Source organism: Oncorhynchus nerka, linkage group LG17, assembly GCF_034236695.1.
Source record: "Oncorhynchus nerka isolate Pitt River linkage group LG17, Oner_Uvic_2.0, whole genome shotgun sequence".
NCBI lineage: Eukaryota > Metazoa > Chordata > Actinopteri > Salmoniformes > Salmonidae > Oncorhynchus > Oncorhynchus nerka.
This window is the reverse complement of record NC_088412.1, coordinates 22,956,819-22,980,808: the sequence shown is the minus strand read 5'-3', so window position 1 is coordinate 22,980,808 and position 23,990 is coordinate 22,956,819. Positions and strand designations below refer to the sequence as shown.

The window sequence follows — 23,990 nt, the reverse complement described above, 5'->3', positions numbered from 1 at the left end:
ATTCAAGGTCGGAACCATCCAGGGTGGTGATGCTAGTCAGGCGTGCGGGTGCATGCAGCGAGCGGTTGAAAAGCATGCATTTGGTTTTACTAGCGTTTAAGAGCAGTTGGAGGCCACGGAAGGAGTGTTGTATGGCATTGAAGCTCGTTTGGAGGTTAGATAGCACAGTGTCCAAGGACGGGCCGGAAGTTTATAGAATGGTGTTGTCTGCGTAGAGGTGGATCAGGGAATCGCCCGCAGCAAGAGCAACATCATTGATATATACAGAGAAAATAGTCGGCCCGAGAATTGAACCCTGTGGCACCCCCATAGAGACTGCCAGAGGACCGGACAGCATGTCCTCCGATTTGACACACTGAACTCTGTCTGCAAAGTAGTTGGTGAACCAGGCGAGGCAGTCATCAGAAAAACCGAGGCTACTGAGTCTGCCGATAAGAATATGGTGATTGACAGAGTCGAAAGCCTTGGCAAGGTCGATGAAGACAGCTGCACAGTACTGTCTTCTATCGATGGCGGTTATGATATCATTTAGTACCTTGAGCGTGGCTGAGGTGCACCCGTGACCGGCTCGGAAACCAGATTGCACAGCAGAGAAGGTACGGTGGGATTCGAGATGGTCAGTGACCTGTTTGTTGACTTGGCTTTCGAAGACCTTAGATAGGCAGGGCAGGATGGATATAGGTCTGTAACAGTTTGGGTCCAGGGTGTCTCCCCCTTTGAAGAGGGGGATGACTGCGGCAGCTTTCCAATCCTTGGGGATCTCAGACGATATGAAAGAGAGGTTGAACAGGCTGGTAATAGAGGTTGCGACAATGGTGGCGGATAGTTTCAGAAATAGAGGGTCCAGATTGTCAAGCCCAGCTGATTTGTACGGGTCCAGGTTTTGCAGCTCTTTCAGAACATCTGCTATCTGGATTTGGGTAAAGGAGAACCTGGAGAGGCTTGGGCGAGTAGCTGCGGGGGGGGGGGGGGGGGGGGGGCGGAGCTGTTGGCCCGAGGTTGGAGTAGCCAGGCGGAAGGCATGGCCAGCCGTGGAGAAATGCTTGTTGAAGTTTTCGATAATCATGGATTTATCGGTGGTGACCGTGTTACCTAGCCTCAGTGCAGTGGGCAGCTGGGAGGAGGTGCTCTTGTTCTCCATGGACTTCACAGTGTCCCAAAACATTTTAGAGTTGGAGCTACAGGATGCAAATTTCTGCCTGAAGAAGCTGGCCTTAGCTTTCCTGACTGACTGCGTGTATTGGTTCCTGACTTCCCTGAACAGTTGCATATCGCGGGACTATTCGATGCTATTGCAGTCCGCCACAGGATGTTTTTGTGCTGTTCGAGGGCAGTCAGGTCTGGAGTGAACCAATGACTATATCTGTTCTTAGTTCTGCATTTTTTGAATGGAGCATGCTTATCTAAAATGGTGAGGAAGTTACTTTTAAAGAATGACCAGGCATCCTCAACTGACAGGATGAGGTCAATGTCCTTCCAGGATACCCGGGCCAGGTCGATTAGAAAGGCCTGCTCACAGAAGTGTTTTAGGGAGCGTTTGACAGTGATGAGGGGTGGTCGTTTGACTGCGGCTCCGTAGCGGATACAGGCAATGAGGCAGTGATCGCGATCGCTGAGATCCTGGTTGAAGACAGCGGAGGTGTATTTGGAGGGCCAGTTGGTCAGGATGACGTCTATGAGGGTGCCCTTGTTTACAGATTTATGGTTGTACCTGGTGGGTTCCTTGATGATTTGTGTGAGATTGAGGGCATCTAGCTTAGATTGTAGGACTGCCGGAGTGTTAAGCATATCCCAGTTTAGGTCACCTAACAGAACAAACTCTGAAGCTAGATGGGGGGCGATCAATTCACAAATGGTGTCCAGGGCACAGCTGGGAGCTGAGGGGGGTCGGTAGCAGGCGGCAACAGTGAGAGACTTATTAAAGTATGACATTACTTTGCAGGCTTTCTCTGCAGTAGACTGCAACTCCTCCCCCTTTGGCAGTTCTATCTTGACGGAAAATGTTATAGTTGGGTATGGAAATCTCCAAATTTTTGGTGGCCTTCCTGAGCCAGGATTCAGACACGGCAAGGACATCAGGGTTAGCAGAGTGTGCTAAAGCAGTGAGTAAAACAAACTTAGGGAGGAGGCTTCTGATGTTGACATGCATGAAACCAAGGCATTTTCGATCACAGAAGTCAACAAATGAGGGTGCCTGGGGACATGCAGGGCCTGGGTTTACCTCCACATCACCCGCGGAACAGAGGAGGAGTAGTATGAGGGTGCGGCTAAAGGCTATCAAAACTGGTCGCCTAGAGCGTTGGGGACAGAGAATAAAAGGAGCAGATTTCTGGGCATGGTAGAATATATTCAGGGCATAATGCGCAGACAGGGGTATGGTGGGGTGCGGGTACAGCGGAGGTAAGCCCAGGCACTGGGTGATGATGAGAGAGGTTGTATCTCTGGACATGCTGGTTGTAATGGGTGAGGTCATCGCATGTGTGGGAGGTGGGACAAAGGAGGTATCAGGGGTATGAAGAGTGGAACTAGGGGCTCCATTGTAAACTAAAACAATGATAACTAACCTGAACAACAGTATACAAGGCATATTGACATTTGAGAGAGACATACAGCGAGGCATACAGTAATCACAGGTGTTGAATTGGGAGAGCTAGCTAAAACAGTAGGTGAGACAACAACAGCTAATCAGCTAGCACAACAACAGCAGGTAAAATGGCGTTGACTAGGCAGGGAGGGTCGGATTAACTACACACAGAGCCTGAGTGCGGCTGGGGCCGACAGATAAAACATAAACAAGCAGATGTCACGAGTCCGACCGAGGGTGGCTTCCCTTCCCGGTCGGGTGGCGCTCGGCGGTCGTCGTCACCGGCCTATTAGCTGCCACTGATTGTCTTTCCTCCCCCTCCTTGTATGTTTATTGGTAGCACCTGTTTGTGATGATTAGTTGGGCTTCTTTAGACAGCCGGCCCGCCTGGTTGTTGTGCGGGATTAATCATTGTAACCTTCGGCTCGGTAGTAGAGGAACGTGTTAGTTCCTGGTCGTGCATTTTTCAGTTGTACATGTTTCATTCCCTGTGTTTGGGGCCGTGATTATTGTGAGCACCCTGTGGTGCATTGGTGCAATTAAAGAGCACAGCATTGCACTCTCTGTCTCCTGCGTTTGACTCCACACCCACAACACCCGGAGCATTACAGAATCCCGCACCTAAAGATTGAATGGAGTCAGCAGGAGCAGCAGCCAACCCTCTCCCATCGATGGAGGAACGGGTTCACCACCACACCACCGTCCTCCATCGGATCGGATCCCCTATGGATCAGGTAATGGAGAGAATGGACCGATGGGAGAGGAGTGGTCTCCTCTCTCCACCTTCGGCACCCCCGGCTCCGGACTCCCCATCTCCCGACTCCAGCACCCTCCGTCTGACGCTACCGGGGACTTATGATGGAGCGGCGGCGGGTTGCCAGGGGTTTTTGCTTCAGCTGGAGCTATACCTGGCCACCGTCAGACCCACTCCCTCGGGAGCGGAGAGGGTGAGTGTCCTCATCTCCTGCCTCACGGGTCGTGCTCTGGAGTGGGCGAATGCAGTCTGGAATGGCCCAGACTCAGCGCGGGAGCACTACCTAGAGTTTTCCAGAACGACTATTTCATCTCAGGCAGGAGAGGAGGCGCACCCAGGATTACGCGCTGGAGTTCCGGACCTTGGCAGCAGGATCTGGGTGGAATGACAGGGCCCTTATTGACCACTACAGGTGTAGTCTACGGGAGGACGTCTGCAGGGAGTTAGCGTGTCGGGACACCGCTCTGTCACTGGATGAGCTGATTGACATGTCTATTCGACTGGACAATCTGCTGGCTGCCCGCGGGCGTTCGGAGAGGGTCCTGTGCGTTCCACCACCCAGCCCCTCCGCTCCCATTCTGATGGAGTTGGGAGGGGCTGTGCCGAGGGGTACCGGAGGAGGAGGCCTTCCCTGCACCAACTGTGGTCGGAGAGGACACACGTCTGATCGGTGCTGGGGGGGTCCGTCTGGGAGTAGAGATGGCAGGCGGAACGCTTCTCGATCACCCCAGGTGAGTCAGCATCAAACTCACCCAGAACCCCTTGTTGGCCACATGTTTGTCGTAACTTTTTTCCTTAACTTTTCCCCCTCTTCCCAGCATAGGGCACTAGTCGATTCAGGCGCAGCTGGGAACTTTATGGATCGCGGACTCGCCCTTAAGTTAGGGGTTTCACTTGTGCCGATAGATTCTCCCTTTCCCGTGCACTCCCTAGATAGCCGGCCATTAGGGTCAGGGATGGTCAGGGAGGCATACATACATGGCAGGTCAAGAAAAGTAATTGTAACTTGTCCACACTGCAAACTTAAGTTAAATAAGACAAACTTCAAAACATATTTACGAAGAAAGCATACACATTGCTTTGAAACAGTGTCCAAGGAAAGAGTTTTGGCATGTGAGTGCATTGATGTGAGAAATGGTGTATTTGCATTGGAAAAATACATTTTCTGGTCCAGCAACACCCATACATGTTGTGAAAAATACTTGGGCTAATTCAGTTCCAACTGTGTTCAAAATTGTTATGCATGCTGGAGTATAAAATGCTGTTGAATTGTACTTTTCCTTCACTTTCACATACACTGTGTTCACAGAAACATTGCTCAGATCTTGTTCCCTGGACCTTGGAGGACTTTTGGTGTGGATGATGTTCAGGTTGGATATTCCTTTAAATGATTCCACTGAACTGTACCATTTGATTGTCATTCCTGTATTGAAAATGGTACCTTGTTCACACCACAGGGCCTACCAAAGCAAGGTTTCTCAAACAACTGTGGGGTGTTTGTTTTGATGGTAATATGCTATTCAGTATATTATATTAGTCCTATTTTCTGTTATTTTCTGTTATTCTTGAGGGACTGTCTTTTACATCCTGAAATATATTCCTGGGCGGAGTGGTATTATTATTATTTACTATTATTATTGTTATCATAACTATCAAACTTAACAACCTATTATTTCTTAACTTACAGTATGCCCTGTACATTGCAATGGAAGCACAGTGTGATATCACTGAGGTATGTATAAATTATGAATTTCTCATCACTAGTGGATGTAATGTTCTTTGGGATCCCCGAATGTGTGATTTTCTTTTTCAAAGGAAAACATGCAGCAAATTAGGCGATGGTGGTGCCTAGTTCTCCTGCAGAACTTTCCCATGCCGTAAGTATTGAACATTATAAAACCTTTCATTTGCATCCTTAAAATCACTTGTTTCACTGTAGCCAGACTGATCTGAAAATATATTTTCATATTGAATGTATGTAATATGTGTCATTCACTCACTAAGGTCTGAAGAAGTGAGGTTGAAAGATGGAAAAAGGCGTGGCGAAAACAAAACACACTACAGGTAGGAGGTGTCATATGATGAATGGTATAGTCTTAAACCAATGTTTAAAGACTTAACCCCCCTCTCATATGATGAGTGGTATAGTCTTAAACCAATGTTTAAAGACTTAAACCCCCCCTCTCATATGATGAGTGGTATAGTCTTAAAGCAATGTTTAAAGACTTAAACCCCCCCTCTCATATGATGAGTGGCATAGTTGATTGATACATGGCAAGATATAAGTTGTGATGACTTGTTGAGAAGTTATAGATATCACTGAAAACCCCTTTAGGGGTTTTGTTTGCATGGTGGTATTGTGAAAGTGGGGTGTAAATTTGACTTGATCATCAGGCACTACTCTTAATATTTATTCTTCCTTTTTCTTCAAGGAAGCAGATGTTCTTCTAAGGGACACCCTAGGGGCAGCAAGGTGGTGCGAACTCCAAATATTTTAAGGAACTGTTTCCCTCCCTAGTGTAATTGGGATGGAAGGGGAAGACCGCATTACAACCCTTAAAGAACTACGGTTGTATGATGGCCTGGATGAAGAGGAACATATTCTCCTCAAGGAACCATTCATGTTACAGAGACATTATGAGATGTTCTATGTGGAGGCAGTTGACAACAAGAAAATGACGGTCTGCCTCTTGAGGAGCAGGTGTGAAGCCATTTTTGAGGAGTGGTCAAACCTTGTTTTTGTCTGCTGTGTTAATTGTTTTAATTGTGTTTAGTAAAGATGATGTAAAGTCACCCGAGTCTCTGATCTCTGTACTGGAGCTGGTATAACTTCATGTACAAAACACATTCAGCTTGTCAGTATGTCTATATGGTATAGTCTGTCTCCATTCTCATGAACAAAGTAAATAGCATTATAAATCAGGATAGGTAGTAACTGTATATATATATATGCTCAATTAAATAATATAAATACAAAGTTCTAATATTTATTAACACAATTTTAACAGTACATGACATACATCTGTACTGTCTCACTGCAACAATATCAGTAGCTTGTCTCAATTATAGCATGAAGCAAAAAGTGTTACAATTCATCTGCTGGTACCACTTTATATAATATTTATTACATCTTCAAAAATGAAATACGTTTGTGTTCAACGTGTGCCTTGCGCAAACGTGTGTTTGAATTCAGTGTGTGACTGTCAAACCTGATGGACACAAAGTGGGCGGGGTCAAACATGGGCGGGGTCAAACGCCTGACCCGGCCCCGAATTGTACACTCCAGTCAGGGGTACTTGTTGGAGTTTTCCAAAAAACAGTAGGTTATTCTAGCTGGAATTGTTACTCTCCTGTCATGCAAAAAATACTTCCATGGCAGATTCGGACGTGACTAAAATTACAGATGTGGACTTTTGTGCTCGTACACATAATTACATTTGCACGACCACCCCCAGTAAAACGAATCCCTTAGATTAGGGCTATATACTATTTTTTTGTTACATTCAGGCATTTGACAACGAATATTCATGATTGTAGGACGAAAGAAGCACGACAAATGGTCATTGACATTAACTCAACGAGCAAACCAATGGAAAAATCTCAAGTCTAATATTGTAAAAATAACTCACCATGTGTACAGCTGTCAAAATCAGAAGGTGGGGGCGGGGCGGGGCGGGGCGCCACGCATTTAGTTTGTTTTGCCCACGCGCGGCTTCACCAATCCCGGCTAAGAGAGGGACGGTTTGAGTTTAAAATTTGCCGACACACTGCAGATGACAATTTGTTTTGTGTTTATAAAAATCTAGCCAGCTTTCGCTTGTCAAAACGGACAGCTATCTGAGAATACAAAAACTTATCCAGAATATTGTGTTATATACTTCTGTTCGATTAAACATGTCGAAGAAACAAATTTACTACTCTGACAAGTACACAGATGAAGCATTTGAGTACAGGTAAGTTAGGTTGAAGTTGTAACGTTAGCTACTACTGTACTGTAATACTGTTAACGTTAGCTAGTAAGCAAGCAAGCATGTTAACTTGATTTGCTACGGAAAGCAAGTTCAACCAACTCCCCTGGTTGGTTAACTAGTCAACGTTAGCTTTAGCGATAATACTGTATTTGGCAGAATAATATTAATACTGTTATTATATTTGTTGGCTGGCAACTGAAGGCTGCAGGATTCATTTGTTTAGTGGGCTAGCGAACTGTATCATGTGACTTGGTTAACGACCGCTAACGTAAGCTAATACTATCAGCTGGTGTTGCCACAACATGTTCAAAGTTATATGGCCTACTGGTGCTAGCTAGCTAGCTAACGTTACATCTACTAGTAAAGTACTTTCTAGTTAGTGACGTTAACTAGATAACTACGTTAATTGGGTGAATTCAATGTCCCTTTCCTACACAGGCATGTTATGCTCCCGAAACAGTTATCAAAGCTGGTGCCCACTTCTCACTTGATGACAGAAGATGAATGGAGGGGTCTGGGGGTGCAGCAGAGCCAGGGCTGGATCCACTACATGATCCACAAGCCAGGTGAGTTATTGACTGAAAGTTAGCAATCCAGTCTCAACAAGGACTAACGTTTCATACTAAAAACATCTTTTCTAAAGCTTTTACCTATGTCTCAAGTCTTCTCATGATTGGTTATGAAAAGATACATCAGGAATTCCTGCTTTTCTGACATCCTCTTTCATACATAATTTAAATGTACTAGCTAGCTTTCTATTCTAGGCCATATATTGTATTGCCTATTACATTACTTTGCCCCACACCAATGACCTCTTTTCCCCAATCTTCAATGTTGGCCTGATCACAACCCTACATATGCAAAGCCATTGTTATGCCATCTGCATGTTTGAAAATAATAGCCATCTCTACTAGCTTGAAGTCAGTACTGAATTAGCTACTTTTTGTTTTACATCTAGAGCCGCATATATTGCTTTTCCGAAGACCTCTTCCAAAGGATTGAGTGGAAATCATCTTCAACATCCCTGAAAGCCACCTTAGTTGAATTGTATGGTCTTTGTTGACTTAACACATGGAGAGATGTACATCTTGTTTTGGTGTATAGAATAGACCCTTCAAGTTTTTATTTTATTTTTAATCCCTCCCCAAAATGTTGGAGGTATGATAGAAGCAGACTGAGTGTTGGAAGGCTCGGCCCCCACTACCAGATGATAAGCAGTTCTGCTTTTATTGGTACATGGCAACAATATGGATATGGAATTTCTCATTCATTAGACTTTACAGAGCTTGAATAACACTTGCTACACTTTTATTGATGTTTACTTACTTGTCAATATGTTGGATTAATGAACAGTGGTCAAATAGAGTTTTCTTTCTTGAACGTGGAATATTTTATTCAAAATAAATAATTTAGCATGTTCTGAAAATGTTTTTTATTTTGTCTGCTTTCCTCTGTGTATATATATTTGTATCAGACAGTATACATTTGGACTGAATAGTCACATTTTTGTTCATTCTAAACAACACTTGTTGTTGGACAGAACGTAAATAAAATATATTTCTTTACTTTCTGTGTGGAAGTTTGTGTTGTGTATCTAAATGTCTTTCATTTCATATTTCATATTAAGCCAGCACAGCAGTAGAAATGGTTCTCTATTGTCATCTCAAGTTCTTTGTTTTGCAGATGAATCCAACCTAGTCCCATATGACAGATGAACATAGTTGTGAGAAGTGCTTTTCAGTCAGCTACATTGACCACCAGTGGGGTGACAAATTCAGAGTGTCTGATGCCCAGAGAGAAGGCAGGAGCCCGGGGCTTGTGGACAGTCACCTTCTCAGGATTATGAGTTCCAGGGCCAGGCTTCAGAGTGGCATCGTTGGGAAAGCCATGGCGACCTAGCATGGAGAAAGCAGGTTGCCTGGGCAGGTAGACACTTGGATCTGTACTGTTGTATCTACCAGGGCCTGGGGTCTTGGCCAGGTCTTCTGAGGGACCCCCTAATTTGCAGTGCCCTGACATGGTGTAGCTGGCACTGGCTGGCTTGGTGGGAACCTGGGGGCCCATGAGAGCAGGAAGACAGTACTTGTTGGGGGCAGGGACTGAGTCGATGGTACGGTAGCGAGTGCGGGAGCCCATAGTGTAGGATGGGGGTCTGCGCTGGGTGTTGCATGGAGGAGCATTCTCAGGGCTGTATGCCCCAGGTCCAGGAGTCTGGAAATGCCCTGCTAGTGGGAAAGCTGTATTTAGCTTTGGCTTTATGTGAACACGCAAGATTCATAAGTGGAATGCAGTAGATTCATTGTCAATTTAGAGTGTATGCATATTTGTGGAGTGTTCATGAAATTCAGTTGCAACAGCTGACAGCAGAAGGCAAGGCTTGAGCTGTCACATCCAGTGTCTTGTTGCCATACTGCTGTAAGTGGCTTAAACTGCCACACACAAGGTCCTTGTGTAATTAACATCTCTTAAGAAAATCTACATTTTCACGTCTAGTAATGAGCTTTTGGTATTTGACCATATAAAAACAGTATTTTAATACAACTTTATAGGCACATTAAAACATGATCAGCTCTGAATTGAAAGTGTTTTTACCTGAAGTTGATGGGAACTTACTTGATGATCCTCTCACTCTGCCCAACATGGAGTATGCGGGGTTGCCATCCCTGCCGAAACGGGTGATTTTTGCATCAATGTAATACCGAGGCCCAGGACTGGAGTCAACACCGTACACTGCACAACCAAACAAGAGAAACAATCAAATAACTGGCAAACAATACTGGTTAGAGCATTGGGCCAGTAACTGAAAGTTTGCTAGATCGAATCCCAGAGCTGACAAGGTCAAAATCTGTTGTTCTGCCCCTGAGCAAGGCAGTTAATCCACTGTTCCCCGGGCGCCAAAGACATGGATGTCGATTATAGCAGCCCCTCGCACCTCTCTGATTCAGATCGGTTGGGTTAAATACGGAAGACACATTTCAGTTGAATGCATTCGTTTCTACTGACTAGGTATCCCCCTTTCCCTACTATAGTAAGTTTGCCAGTATCCTAAGGACAGTGTCACATTTGGCTGATAAGTTGTATACAGTACTGTAGTAACAGGGTCCACAACTAGTGACAGGTATTTGTGGTGTTGTTTCCCCCCAGTGGCTTTACAGTTACATTACAACATGCAATATTCCCTTTCATGATCAACTAATACTAGTTGAGGTAGTTTTTCATTGACCATTAGAGTAGCGTGTCATGTTCAAATCTTGGGGGCTCTTTAGTGACTGCTGTAGCACTCACAGTTGTTGCTCATTCTGCCGTGGAATGAGTAAGCAGGGCTGGTTGGCTTGGTGAAGTCATGGCCGATGAAACCAATAGTTGGTGGCAGAGCGTAACGCCCCGGTCCTGGCCCTGTGGGGTAGATATTTTACACAATAGGTTGAAGACCTGTGTGTGCACATGGAAGGATTTGGGCTACTTCACACATATTACATTATATACATTATGGTGTAGTGATGAATAAGCTGAAAAGGTTCATAAAGACGTGCCTGAGGATATAAACGACATATTTACATCTGGCTGGTGTAAATTAGACATGCTAGATCATCCAAACAGCTGACTTTCACAACCAGAGACAGTGCGGCACTAAGATACAACCTGGGAAATGACTTTTTTGGAAAGTTCAATTTTTTGTTGTTGCACCAACTCAATTGCACTAGCTCTATGCACACTCTACCAACACATTACACTGACACTCCACCAACGCACATAATATACACTCACACAAAACACACTTTCACGTTATTTTATTGTGGTACTATTGCCTTATTTAGCCTTTTTTAAAACCTTTTTAACTGCATTGTTGGGAAATGGCTCGTTGGTAAGCAGTTCATGGTAAAGTCTACACCAGATGTATTCGGTGCATGTCCTTTTTCATTTTGATTTGACATTACATCAGCATTCACATTTTCAGATGCCTGTGCACACTGCACAAGCAAAGTTACTATCTGCGAGTTCTGGCAAGTCCACGCTCTGAGAAACAATCAACTCCTCCAGTCAGTGTCCCCTCTCTGACAGGATAATGCATTCAATTATTAGCTAGACATGTTATGTTTACATGTTACATTTACTCAATTCAGAATAGATGAGTGATCTATCTGTATTGAATAAGTACCGCAAAGGTTGTTCCATTCAGGAAGCTCACCTTTCTCTCTGCCAGCAATGATGGGGCGCTTTTTCACCTCCTCCCCCATGTTCAAATAAATGTATGGTCCTACAAGTCGTCCTACAAAAACATCTTCCAAATCATTATACAAACTGCTCAATTCAATCAATAATAAGAGGTATTTGACAATACAGTATGTACAAAAACACAGGTAGGAAGCTAAATGACTTAAATGTAAATGTGGACACAAACAGGCTCCAGCAATGCATCATAGCCAGCAGGTTCCTCTCTCCTCCGTGTGGTAGAGGTGATCTTCTGTGTCAGATGAATTCAAGCTCTCCACTCAGCAGCATGGCCCTCCTTTATCCATCCATCATCTCCCAAGTCCTGAGTGAAATTCAGTTTGGAGTTCGCCTATTCAGTCATGCATACCTTAACAGCCTGCGCAGTTACACACTCCAAAATAAGAACCACTACCATCAAAGACCCATAAACATTTAGCCTCTTGGTTAGAAAAGCCCTTTAAAGGACCAAATGTTGGATCTCACACCAACTGTGTCCAACTAGTTCATCATCTCAGCCAGTTAAATAGTAGCTCAGCCAGAGGAGCTCAATCCGCTGGTGCTTAGAAACCATGTCATTACTCGGATTCACTCTAATGTAACAATATCTCCACAGAGCAATCCATGAAACCAAGATCCCCTCTCCCTCCTTTCTCTTTTCACTCTCTGTTCATCGCAGCGTGGAGGCAGAATATCACACTTCAACCATGCATACAGTTGCCAGGGAGACGTTCCAGGATATTCAGTCTCAGCAACCAGGCCTCCCGCATCGCTCAGTCAGCGAAGCGAGTGTTCTCTCTCTGTCCCTACAGTACCTTCCCCATTCATACAACAGACCTTCCACTCATACTGTACAGATCCCATTCACACTGTATATCAGAACTAACAGTGTCCCTTACAGAGACCAGCAAAGCCATGGAGTGAACAAATATTCTCCTTCTTGACATGTGCAGTATATGGTAATACACTGAAAGCGAGAAAGACTATGCATATCATAAGACATGTAAGACACGTTATCTGACACCACGCCTGTAGTTTGATCATAGGACTCATTGCCCTCTCAATAACCTCTACATTGAAACGACATATCCATGGGCTGTTTGGAACGTAGTCATTTTAAAACAGCAGCAGAAGAACACACTGAAAGTTGCCAGAAGCTATACGGTAACTGACAATGTCGACAAGTGCCTTAACCATGGTCTGCCGAAAACAAACATTAAACATTTACAGGCTCTAACTCTCTCCTGGCTGCTGTTTAGGTAACCTGAGTGAGTTGTTAACAGGGACAAACACACGTTAGCCGTGCTGCACACAGCCATGCCAGGGGTCACAGTCACAGAGGGCATTCTGAAGGGCCACAGTGTTTGACAATAACACAGCTCATTGCTTACAGGATGACAGGAAATTCTCCTCAGGCTAAACTACAGTTGCCAAGGAAATGGACCAGCACAACTCCTTAATCACCAGGTCTGCTCCTCGTTTCCTATGTAACATATAGGCTATACATATAGGGAATAGAGTTACTGCTACCCGGGGAGAGATAGTAGCATGAAAAGTTAACTGCAAACAGAGACATGGATTGTATACAAAGTTTATTATTTTTCAAAAGCAATTGTATTGGAAATGGATATGGGGTTACACTGGTTTAAATATGGTAAATGTACAGTAATTCCAAACCTTTATTCTTGTTTTAGGATATCAAGAGTCAAAATTTAACAAAACAAAATAGCTTATGCACTGTACAATCAAATCCCTGTGTGTTCAACAGTAAGGAGACAGCTATACCTAAATATGACTTATTATGTGGAGATATTGCTAGCTTGGTAAAATATCTAGAAGAATTGAGCTTATCTTAACCTCTAGTTTAAGGCTGCAGAAATGCAGTCTCGATCTTTAGCAGGTTAAACACTAAATAAGTATATAAAGATATCAACTGTACACCTCAGTGTTTGAGCTAAGGCTTCCTCTGAATAAGAATAATAGGTGCATCACATCTGGTTATTTTTGATGAATTAAATGAAGACATTGGTGTAGGTGACAGGACAAGAAAGCAATAGGGGGCGGCATTGGAACAAATAAAACAAAAGCACTAGCTACAAATAAATACCACAGATAGAAAAAACAACAAAACATTTGTTTTAACTCAGGTGTAATTACAAACATAAATACTTGATTAGAGATGACAGAAAAACAATAAGGCACTACAGTGAATATCAAAGACGCTATGGTGTCAACTGGTGTCTAGGAGTTATACAAGAGAGAAAAACAAAGAGGGCTAGAGGGGGACTAGCTTAGTAACACACACACACACACACACACACACACACACACTTTGCTTCCTTTCAGGCTGCAGTCCCCACTCTTCCTTCTTTCTCCCCTCACTAACATATTCACAGACAATGTACAATTTGGAGATCTGGCTGGTGATGCCGTCAGGGGCAGTTTCTGTGGAGGAGAGGAGAACAGGACACTGAATAAGATCTCTGATGAGGTTCTTCATTGCAATCAGATAGATAGGTACAGATATTCTATCTTTGATGTAGAGGTATCTGAATACACTTTGTGGATATAAACTGACACAGGTTTGAGGTTACAAAGTCACAGTTGAGTTAATTTCAAGCCCTATTCACATTACCACAGTGTTAATGGTTCAAACCACAGGAGGTTGGTGGCAACTTAATTGGGGAGAATGGGCTCGTGGTAATGATTGGGGCGGAATCAATGGAATCGTATCAAATACAACAAACAGGTGATTGATGCCATTCCATTAGCACCGTTCTGAACATTATTATTAGCCACTCTTTCCTCAGCAGCCTCCTGTGGTTCAAACTCAGTGTTGTTGTTCATAGAGACAGAGAGGTGAGAGGGCCGTACCATCGCTCAGGGGGGTCCTTTGTGTCCAGTGTGGGTAACTGTATATCTGATGGACTCTCCTGCTCTCCCCCCTGCTCCCCTGCCTCCAGCTCCAAATGGTCCTCTCCCTCTGCAGGGAAGGGTTCTGGGTCATACTCATAGGAGTAGTAGGACACCTCAGCCATGGAACCCTGCTCTTCCTCGCCTACAGCACAAGAAAGAGGAACAGAGAGAGAGAGAGTGACAGTGAGAGAGATGGAGGGCAGGTGGGATGGTGAGAAATATCCTTAGAAATAAGATGAGACAATTGTTCACAACAATTATTTTTATGAGAACACTAACATTGGCTGAAAAGTCAAGGGGCATAACAATGTTTCCACTGAGAATATCTACCAAAATAGTTAATTGTACAAGGTGACCAGTAGGGGTCACTATGTCCTAATGTTCAGCCTCATGTAAAGCACTGCATGCACACTGCTCCTTTAGAAAATCATACATTGCAGATGAATACACACAATACACTCCATTTATTTTCATCAAAACAAGTGTGTTTTGTTGAATTAATCATGCCCTCAGCTCTGATGCCATTTCACCACTAAGGGACATGTCCACAGAGAAACTGATTCCAAAGCCTCAATGTTTTTACTAAAGCTGTTGAGAATGCTGTCAGATTCTTGGCACACAAAATCACATCCATCACAATCTACCTAACCTAATGCTCAGTGGAGCTCAGCTCAACAACATTTATTAGCTCAGAAATACACAGCTGTTCATTGAGTGTAATAATCTGGTATGATACATGTTTTCTGTATGTGTGTACCGCAGTCCACTTTTAATGGCATTCCTGTGGTGAGGTCTTTTCCACTGTGAAGCATCAGTCTTTGTACTGAGGATACCTTTGACCTTTGTGAAACTCCATTACAGCTACAGTGAGCTGCAGGCAGGGAACAAGTCAGCGCAGGCATAGGCCACATCAAATACACACACGCACGGAAGTACACACACATCGACGTGAGCCTACCCTACCACAGCCACGACTCCTGCTACAAACCAACATAAAGAGTGATACATCTTACCGGGAGTTCTGTAACAGCAAGTTATTTAAGCATGACATCTACGTGAACCCTGTGGTGGAGCAACAAATATCCCCTTCAAGCAAAACTATCCCCCCTAAGGAAAGCCTATTCTCCTGTTTATCAGAATGTGACAGTAGCCTGTCGATGTGATCTGCTGAGGCGTCAGTGTTCTACTTCCTCCTCTCCTCTACACTACTACAGACGGCTGGGGCAAGTCCCAACAGCTCCCAGCACCCTGCAGGCAGACAGACTGATCAGACATGGAGGACAGGAGGGAAGGGAGGGCAGTGACTCTTTCATCTTCACCTCCAACTCTTCTACAACACTGATTTTTAAATGTATGTTTTATTTCACCTTTATTTAAACAGGTAGGCCAGTTGAGAACAAGTTCTCATTTACAACTGCGATCAATCTCTTTATACTTATTTGTATAGATCCAGACAAGCAAGAATAAGCCGACGCATGGTGGTGGACCTCACAGTGGGTATAGGTTATAGCAAACTATTGGAGGCAGTCTGTATGTGGATGTTCTCAGAGCGTTGCATGTGTGTAATCTGAGCTGGAGTAATCTCAAATCCCTCATACAATACAGATCCATGGATGTATGCAGATAGACATATTTACAGTGGGCACTAGAGGTCTGGTATTCATCTGTCAGACTTGTATACAGTGTCTCAGAGTGGGAACGGAGCAGAGCAGTGCATGAACCTCCTCACATGCCTGCACGTCAACGCCAGCTTCACTCAGAGGTGAACTCTCCAGCTCTTGCCTTTGACTGGCACTCACACACACACACACACACACAGACTTCACACTCCTCAAATACACACTCCTGCAGCCGGGAACAGCTGGCGAGATGGGAAGATAGGGGTTAGTGCGGGGGTATAGAGGGGAGAAGAGGTGTGTGTTTTACCATGCACTGTATTTACCTGTGTGTATAGGCACAGGAGTTTGCTCAGGTTCCTCGCCTGTTGTGTTCTCTCTGTCCTCCGTGGTGGATTCCACTGTGTGAACACCCACAACACAATCACAACAAGCCAATGTTACACAGACCACGTACTGTACGGTTAGGGTAAAAGCATGATATACTGCTTATTTCCTAACCAGACATACACAAACAATGAGAGGAAGGTCTAAATATGGATCCGGTCCTTTGATAATCTACTGTAAACTTGGCGCAGGCAGCCTCGTTTTCACACACAGGTTTTGGTATGTGCTTTTTCCCAATCCACTCCACAACAAGAAGGCTCCTTTGTTGTTGGTTTGTGCGTCAGAAAGGAATGTGACAGGATTTTCAAAGGCCTGGACAAAAGCACTCTGTCATTTGGGGTTCCCTGTAATATAGTAGCGCTGGGCAGAGGGGGGAGAGAAGCTCTCCTCACAATCTTCACCCAGCAATCAACCTGCACCTGAACAGCTGTTACCACAGCCACACACACACACCTCACTCTTTCTTCTCCTACTTGTGTGTGTGTGTGCGTGTGTGAGAGTATGTGCACGTGCATGTTGGGCTACCCTGCACCCTCTTCTCAGCACGTCCTCTCTTCAATTCCTCAAAGGGTGTTTCTCATAATCAAAACATTTTGGAGACATTTTTTCAGTGGATGTAATGTTTGACTATGAAGTATATCGCGTTTTTAGCTCTTCGAGGTGTGGTAGCTGACCGATAAATCAGAGCCACATGTGACCCTGGCTGGCAGAGACACTGGGAGGGGTTCAGAGCCTGGCATGCTAGTGTTAGGAGCAGCCAGTGGGTGTGGTGGCACAGCTGTAGCAGCTTTCATTTCAATCATTCAGAGGATGAATTGACATCAAACTCATAAATTGATTCATTGGCCATTACTGTCATTGAGGATTTTTCAACTCATTAACTGAATTTCAAATGGAATGGAGCCCATCCCTAGTAGAGTAGTCTTACTCTGAGGACACTGGGACATGGGCATTTGTTCTATGCGGGTCCCGTTGCGGCAGGCGAAGACCTCCATCTGACACTGGTTCTGGTAGAGATGTCCGTCTGAGCCACACACAGGCTCTCCGTCATAGCCACAGTCCCTGTAGCAGGTGCAACGCTCAAACTGCTCCTCCTCCAGACAGCCAAACACCTTGTTACATTGGTTCCCCTGGACAAAGCCTGGGTCAAAGGAAAAACACCGGACAGGAGAAATTATATATTTTTCAACTTTGGGGATCTTGAACTTTTGCTTTTTTCTAACAATGTGTTTCAACATTGTGTGACTTTAGTAGTGGAATGCAACCATAATTACTACTAAATATTCCAAACATGGGTCAGGCAAATAAAGAGATGACATCTTTCATAGGAGGGAAAGTGTTAGGAAAGAGAGAGAGAAAGATTATGTGTGTGAGAGGATGTGTGTTGATGAGCGCTGTTCCCCAGGGTCTGGGCATGGCCTTGGTTCCAGCTGCATGGGGGTCCCAGCCCCTCATCCTCTCTCTCTCTCAGCCAAGCCAGCAAAACACAGCATCAACACAAACAGGGTCATCCACCCGTCACCACGGTGACAGGGGCAAACTTTGCCATTTGTTGTAGCAACATCGGTCCCCGCTAATGAGAGTGTGTGTGTATGTGTATGTGTCGCTGAAACGGAAACACTCGGCACGATGACAACCAGGGCCAGTGGGCATTCCTGTGTGGGCCTGCTTTTCTGTTTCTTCTCTTCCCAACATCGGCCCGTGCCAATAACAGTTTAGGCACGACACACACGCTCTTAGTAAGTCAAGGGACAGGAAATGGAGGTTTACAGAGGAGCCCCGTCAGACACAAGTCACACCTTCACTTGCTCTCTCTCTCACTGCTTCATTAGCTGGGATAAATGGGGACTAACACAAAGAGAATGTGGTAGTTCCGTTAATGGACATACAGTAGTGTTGTAACTTTTACCTATCCACTGATTGGTTGAGCTCTCCACCTCGTTGCACGTGGTGCCGTCACACAGCTTGCGGGCCAGGGGACTGCTCTCGCTCACATTGTAAAAGCGGGTGGCTTCAAATGCTGTATAGCGAGAGAGAGACAGAAACACACAGCTTTGTAGGAGTAGTGGACAAGTCTCTCCACAAAACAACTCTGTACTTGCATTTTAAACCACAGACCAGAGAATTCCAATTTCCTCTGAGAGAAGGCTGTCAGTTAATCATCGTGAAGACAAAGGAGGGTTTTCTTGCTCGCAAAGTGAGGTGCTGTTAAAAATATTCATCACGTCAGAGGCACACCTGGTTCGTAGTAGTCGTACACCTTGACCGGAACAGGCGCTGTCTTGCCCATGATGTACTCCCTGACAGCCTGGAAGGCCACACATGTCATACACTGACTGGAGATCTGCGTTGTGGGACAAGCACAGAGACAGTGCAAACATGTAAAACAGTTAGAACTGATCACAGTACAGTACACCACAGATTACAATGGTGATATACCGGTATGGCTAACTCACCTCATCAAAGTAGAAGAGGACCTTCCTTCCATCCACTTCGTACCTCTTCAGACCAACCCTCTTGTCCAGCAGCAGCTTTATGATAGGAAAAGGGGGATGAACTACTCAAGAGTCCGACTCAATTCTAAGCTTTTCTGTTGTCTCACTGATGGCCAGTGAGAATTCTGGTGACCTTTCAGTCCAGTTGTAGGTAGGTCAAGCCAAGCCTGTTTACAAGCCAAAGGGAGGGAGCCAGCTTCCAATAACAGTACCTGTGTCGACTGTCTACGAGGGAGTTTCTGTTTACTGCCTAAGGGGATAGGTGTTGTGGGAAGTATGGTTGGAGGGGGGGGTAATTCCTCCCATAGGGCTCTCTAAAAGGTAGTAGTCCTACGGACAGATTAAGTTTATGAGGTGCTCAGCCTGAGCTGGCGCCACTGGGACACACACACACAGAGGGAGAGAGAGCTTGATAGTGTTTGTGTGTGTGTGTGTGTGTGTGTGTGTGTGTGTATAAGTAGGCTGTGTGTTGGCCGTGTTGTTTTCTCTCTTGACAATAACTATAATTATAGTAACAACTTGAAATGTATTCCATTCACTTTCTCTGAGCACTTAAAGTAACATAAAGTAGGTAGCATAGTGTGAAAGGCATTTTGCTCCATTCAGCTCAGCTCATTTTATGGATAAAAAGAGCAATAGAGGCCAAAGTATGTTGTGTAAGGATTCCAAGTAACATCTATGAAAACCTCAAGACATGACTGCATAAGCGAGGCTCCGTCTCATGATGTGAGGAATGCTGCTGGTCAGGGCAGCCAGGCAGTCGTACAGCAGGGAGGTGAGCAGGGCTGGCTCTGTAAAAGGAGCTTGTAAGCCACTTCAATATACAGGTCAGCACCGACTCCCTCAAGTCTCAGGGAGATAGTGTGTGTGTGTGTGTGTGTGTGTGTGTGTGTGTGTGAGTGGTTGTAAATCTGTCCCCCCAGGTAGGTAGGTCTTTACGAAGGTGGATAGTTTGATTTTGGGGCCCATAACTCTGCAGAAATGAGGGAGACAAGTGTTTTGAAGAGGGCCTGGGGAGGTGACTTCAACTCACCTCTCACCCCCCTCTCTAAGATGTCTGCCATGCGTCCCTGGGTCCCTCTCCCCTGGCTCTCAGAGTGGGGTAGTTGGAATAAACAATGGCAACCCCCAGTGGCCCAGCCCTTCCCTGGTGGCTGGGTAATAGCCCCAGAGAGGGTCTGTGAGGGTTTGTGTTGGCTCCTTGTGGAGCCCCATAGAAACAGTAACGTCACTGGGCCAGAGCTGGCCCTCATCCAGACACTGCAGTAAAAATACCCTCTCAATAGTGATTACCCCACTGCTGTATAAACAAACACACACACACCCAGTCACACACACACACACAGTGCACAATTCCCAGTAACATTCAGCATGACCCTTGTGTTTACAAGAGAAGCAGAGCGGATACTCAGTACAGTGGCGCAAATGTTTTGTCTATATCTGCCAAGAGTAGCAGCACAATGGCAGAGCCACTCAATGTCCTCCTCCGTTAATAAACACACGTCCACAAACACCTCTCTGAGACAGGGGAAGAAGCATGAGCAGCATAGGGGACTGAGCAAAACAGAAGGGGACTGATCAATTCTGCACTACACCTCTGAAATGGCCTTCAGGGGGGTTATTGTCACATACACAGTGAAATGTGTTGTATTAGGATCAGCCATAGTAGTACAGCAAATGTGTATTAAGTACCTTGCTCAAGGGAACATCTACAGACTGTCGGAATTCGCACAAGTGACCTTTCGGTTACTGGCCCAACGCTCTAACCGCTATGCTACATGCCGTCTGTCTGTATGACATTGTAATGTGAGTGTATGTTTATGTCCTACCCTCTCCAAACTTTCCACATCGGCACGGAAACCTGACAGCAGAGGGACCTCCAAGACAGCCATGTTGGAAGAACCTGTGTGGAGCCACCTGAAGAGAGAAAAATGCTAAGAGAGTTAGATGCTAAGCTAAATGCTAGTAGAACTAGGCCAACCACCAGGCTAAACGCTAGCAGAAATAGACCAACTACCAGGCTAGATGCTAGCAGATCTGGGCCAACTACCAGGCTAGATGCTAGCAGAACTAGGCCAACTACCAGGCTAAATGCTAGTTAGGCTAAAAGGCTGCTGCAGTCTCTGCAGTACCTGGCGCAGGCTTCCAGGGTGATACGGTAGTCTAGGTCGTCTTGGTGGGCTGCGGGGTCTTCATCGTCGGTGGCAGCCCGGCGTTTGCGGCTCAGCTCCGAGCGGTTGTCGGAACGGGATCGTGAGCGAGGGCTGGCGTGGCGGGGGGAGGGCGGGGCTGGCGGGTGGCGCTCCTGCCTGGGCTCCTTCAGGTCCACCTTAAGCTGGAAGGCTGGCTTGGCCACGGGGTCAGGCACGTTGTAGGATACATCAATCTGAGGCGAGAACACAAGCAGAGCTTGGAGAGACAGAATTTATTCCCGATTCCGGAGGTAATAGAAAGTGCAGAGAACCTATGTTGTAGAGCAAACCCATTGAGTGTGGAAGCTAGTACACGCACACGCAAGCACGCGCTCCTGCACATAGGTATGCATGTACACACACACTCTCTCTTTAATCATGCCTATCTTGTCATCTCATTACAGCCCAGGTGCTCCAGGCCTCAGGCACTGGCAGACTGGAGAGAGGGATGTGCTGAGGGAGGGAGAGGTGTGAAAGCTGGAAAAGTGGTGTATGTGTAGAGGTTTGCAGGAATGTGTGGAGTGAGAAGGGGGACAGAGATAGGCTGAACCCTCTAATTCTCCCATTTCTCCCTCTCTCCCCTCCCAGAGAACCTGAGCCCTAGGACCATGCCTTAGGACTACCTGGCCTGACGACTTCTTGCTGTCGCTGTCCCCAGTCCACCTGGTTGTGCTGCTGATCCACTTTCTGCTGTTTTGCCTGCGGCTATGGAACCCTGACCTGTTCACCGGACCTGCTACCTTATCCTGAACCTGCTGTTTCGAATCTCTCTCTCTCACCTGCTGTCTCGACCTCAATGTTCGGCTATGAAAAAGCCAACTGACATTTACTCCTGAGGTGCTGCCCTGATGCACCCTCTATAACCACTGTGATTATTATTTGACCCTGCTGGTCATCTATGAACATTTGAACATCTTGAAGAACGATCTCGCCTTAATGGCCATGTACTCTTACAATCTCCACCGGCACAGCCAGAAGAGGACTGGCCCCCCCTCAGAGCCTGGTTCATCTCTAGGTTCCTCTCATGGATTGTGTATGTGTGCAATTCAGAGAGTGAATGGGCAAGACAAAAGATTGAAGTGCCTTTGAACGGGGTAAGGTAGTACACTACATGACCAAAAGTATCTGGACACCTGCTCGTCGAAAATATCATTCTAAAATCATGGGCATTAATATGGAGTTGGTCCCCCCTTTGCTACTATAACAGTCTCCACTCTTCTGGGAAGGCTTTCCACTAAATGTTGGAACATTGCTGCAGGGATTTGCTTCCATTCATCCATGAGAGCATTAGTGAGGTCAGGCACTGTTGTTGGGCGTTTAGGCCTGGCTTGCAGTCGGCTTTCCAATTCACCCCAAAGGTGTTCAATGGGGTTGAGGTCAGGGCTCTGTGCAGGCCAGTCAAGTTCCTCCACACCGATCTCGACAAACCATTTATGTAATGTCCTCGCTTTGTGCACGGGGGCATTGGAGCAGGTTGAGAGCTTCAAGTTCCTTGGTGTCCACATCACCAACAAACTAGAATGGTCCAAATATACCAAGACAGTCGACAAAGCCTATTCCCCCTCAGGAAACTAAAAAGATTTGGCATGGGTCCTGAGATCCTCAAAAGGTTCTACAACTGCAACATCGAGAGCATCCTGGCGGGTTGCATCACTGCCTGGTACAGTAACTCTTCGGCCTCCGACCGCAAGGCACTACAGAGGGTAGTGTGTACGGCCCAGTACATCACTGGGGCAAAGCTGTCTGCCATCCAGGACCTCTACACCAGGCGGTGTCAGAGGAAGGCCCTAAAAATTGTCAAAGACCCCAGCCACCCCAGTCATAGATTGATCTCTCTACTACCGCATGGCAAGCGGTACCGGAGCGCCAAGTCTAGGACCAAAAGGCTTCTCAACAGCTTTAACCCCCAAGCCATAAGACTCCTGAACAGGTATTCAAATGGCTACTCTGCATTGTGTCCCGCTACCCATCACCCACCAACTCCTCTTTTACGCTACTGCTACTCTCTGTTTATCATATATGCATAGTCACTTTAACCATACCTACATGTACATACTACCTCAATTAGCCCGACTAACCGGTGCCTGTATATAGCCTTGCTACTGTATATAGCCTCGCTACTGTATATAGCCTCGCTACTGTTATAGCCTCGCTACTGTATATAGCCTCGCTACTGTTATAGCCTCGCTACTGTTATTTTTCACTGTCTTTTTACTGTTGTTTTTTTATTTCTTTACTTATCTATTGTTCACCTAATACCTATTTTTTGCTTACAAAATTGCACTGTTGGTTAGGGCCTGTAAGTAAGCATTGTATTCGGCGCACGTGACAAATACACTTTGATTTGATTGTCATGCTGAAACAAAAAGGGCCTTCCCCAAACTGTTGCCACAAAGTTGGATGCCAAGAATCATCTAGAATGTCATTGTATGCTGTAGCGTTAAGATTTTGAACGGACCATGAAAAACAGCCCCAAACCATTATTCCTTCTCCACCAAACTTTACCATTGGCACTATGCATAAGGGCAGGTAAAGTTCTCCTGGCATCCGCCAAACCCAGATTCATCCATCGGACTGACAGATGGTGAAGCGTGATTCACTCCAGAAAATGCATTTCCACTGCTCCAAAGTCCATGGCGGCGAGCTTTACACCACTCCAGCTGACGCTTGGCATTGCGCATGGCGATCTAAGGCTTGTGTGCGGCCATGGAAACCCATTTCACGAAGCTCTCGACAAACAGTTATTGTGCCAACTTTGCTTCCAGAGGCAGTTTGGAACTCAGTAGTGAGTGCTATAGCACTCTGTGGTCCCGTTCTGTGAGCTAGTGTGGCCTATCACTTCGCAGCTGAGCCGTTGATGCTC

General features: G+C 45.7%; 3 protein-coding genes across 5 annotated transcripts in view; 1 reads left to right on the top strand and 2 right to left on the bottom strand.

Annotated features, from left to right (window-relative positions):
• The first annotated feature begins 7,059 nt into the window (after nucleotides 1-7,059).
• cks2 (CDC28 protein kinase regulatory subunit 2) lies at nucleotides 7,060-8,874 on the top strand. Its single transcript, XM_029686032.2, has 3 exons — nucleotides 7,060-7,291; nucleotides 7,748-7,875; nucleotides 8,268-8,874. The coding sequence occupies exons 1-3, from the start codon at nucleotides 7,233-7,235 to the stop codon at nucleotides 8,309-8,311; spliced, it is 231 nt and encodes a 76-aa protein (XP_029541892.1). The 5' UTR covers nucleotides 7,060-7,232; the 3' UTR covers nucleotides 8,312-8,874.
• On the bottom strand, nucleotides 8,673-11,673 carry cimap1d (CIMAP1 family member D). Of its 3 annotated transcripts, none has more exons than XM_029686028.2 (4): nucleotides 11,499-11,673; nucleotides 10,595-10,705; nucleotides 9,902-10,039; nucleotides 8,673-9,534 (listed from the first exon to the last, which is right to left on the bottom strand). In XM_029686028.2, exons 1-4 carry the CDS (start codon nucleotides 11,545-11,547, stop codon nucleotides 9,047-9,049), a joined length of 786 nt encoding a protein of 261 aa, XP_029541888.1. In that variant the 5' UTR covers nucleotides 11,548-11,673; the 3' UTR covers nucleotides 8,673-9,046. The 3 variants fall into 3 exon arrangements, with proteins under 3 accessions (XP_029541888.1, XP_064859131.1, XP_064859132.1); XM_065003059.1 differs by having other exon boundaries at nucleotides 8,673-9,531; XM_065003060.1 differs by having other exon boundaries at nucleotides 9,923-10,039; nucleotides 11,499-11,642.
• Nucleotides 11,674-13,100: 1,427 nt separating this feature from the next.
• The window catches only part of cpamd8 (C3 and PZP like alpha-2-macroglobulin domain containing 8), a 54,029-nt gene continuing 43,139 nt past the window's right edge, over nucleotides 13,101-23,990 (bottom strand). Inside the window, exons 35-43 of the mRNA XM_065003058.1 lie at nucleotides 21,068-21,321; nucleotides 20,765-20,852; nucleotides 18,897-18,971; nucleotides 18,679-18,784; nucleotides 18,350-18,460; nucleotides 17,369-17,581; nucleotides 16,380-16,454; nucleotides 14,396-14,579; nucleotides 13,101-13,966 (exon numbers count right to left, since the gene is read on the bottom strand). Of these exons, the coding sequence (XP_064859130.1) occupies nucleotide 13,966; nucleotides 14,396-14,579; nucleotides 16,380-16,454; nucleotides 17,369-17,581; nucleotides 18,350-18,460; nucleotides 18,679-18,784; nucleotides 18,897-18,971; nucleotides 20,765-20,852; nucleotides 21,068-21,321 (1,107 nt within the window). The 3' untranslated portion in view covers nucleotides 13,101-13,965. The remainder of the gene's footprint in view (nucleotides 13,967-14,395; nucleotides 14,580-16,379; nucleotides 16,455-17,368; nucleotides 17,582-18,349; nucleotides 18,461-18,678; nucleotides 18,785-18,896; nucleotides 18,972-20,764; nucleotides 20,853-21,067; nucleotides 21,322-23,990) is intronic.

Coding starts and splice junctions, on each gene's coding strand:
- cks2 (XM_029686032.2), top strand. CDS start 7,233: ATGTCGAAGAAACAAATTTACTACTCTGACAAGTACACAGATGAAGCA. Junction 7,292..7,747: donor GATGAAGCATTTGAGTACAG/GTAAGTTAGGTT, acceptor TTTCCTACACAG/GCATGTTATGCTCCCGAAAC. Junction 7,876..8,267: donor CTACATGATCCACAAGCCAG/GTGAGTTATTGA, acceptor TTTTACATCTAG/AGCCGCATATATTGCTTTTC.
- cimap1d (XM_029686028.2), bottom strand. CDS start 11,547: ATGGGGGAGGAGGTGAAAAAGCGCCCCATCATTGCTGGCAGAGAGAAA. Junction 10,706..11,498: donor CATTGCTGGCAGAGAGAAAG/GTGAGCTTCCTG, acceptor TCTACCCCACAG/GGCCAGGACCGGGGCGTTAC. Junction 10,040..10,594: donor CGGCAGAATGAGCAACAACT/GTGAGTGCTACA, acceptor TTGGTTGTGCAG/TGTACGGTGTTGACTCCAGT.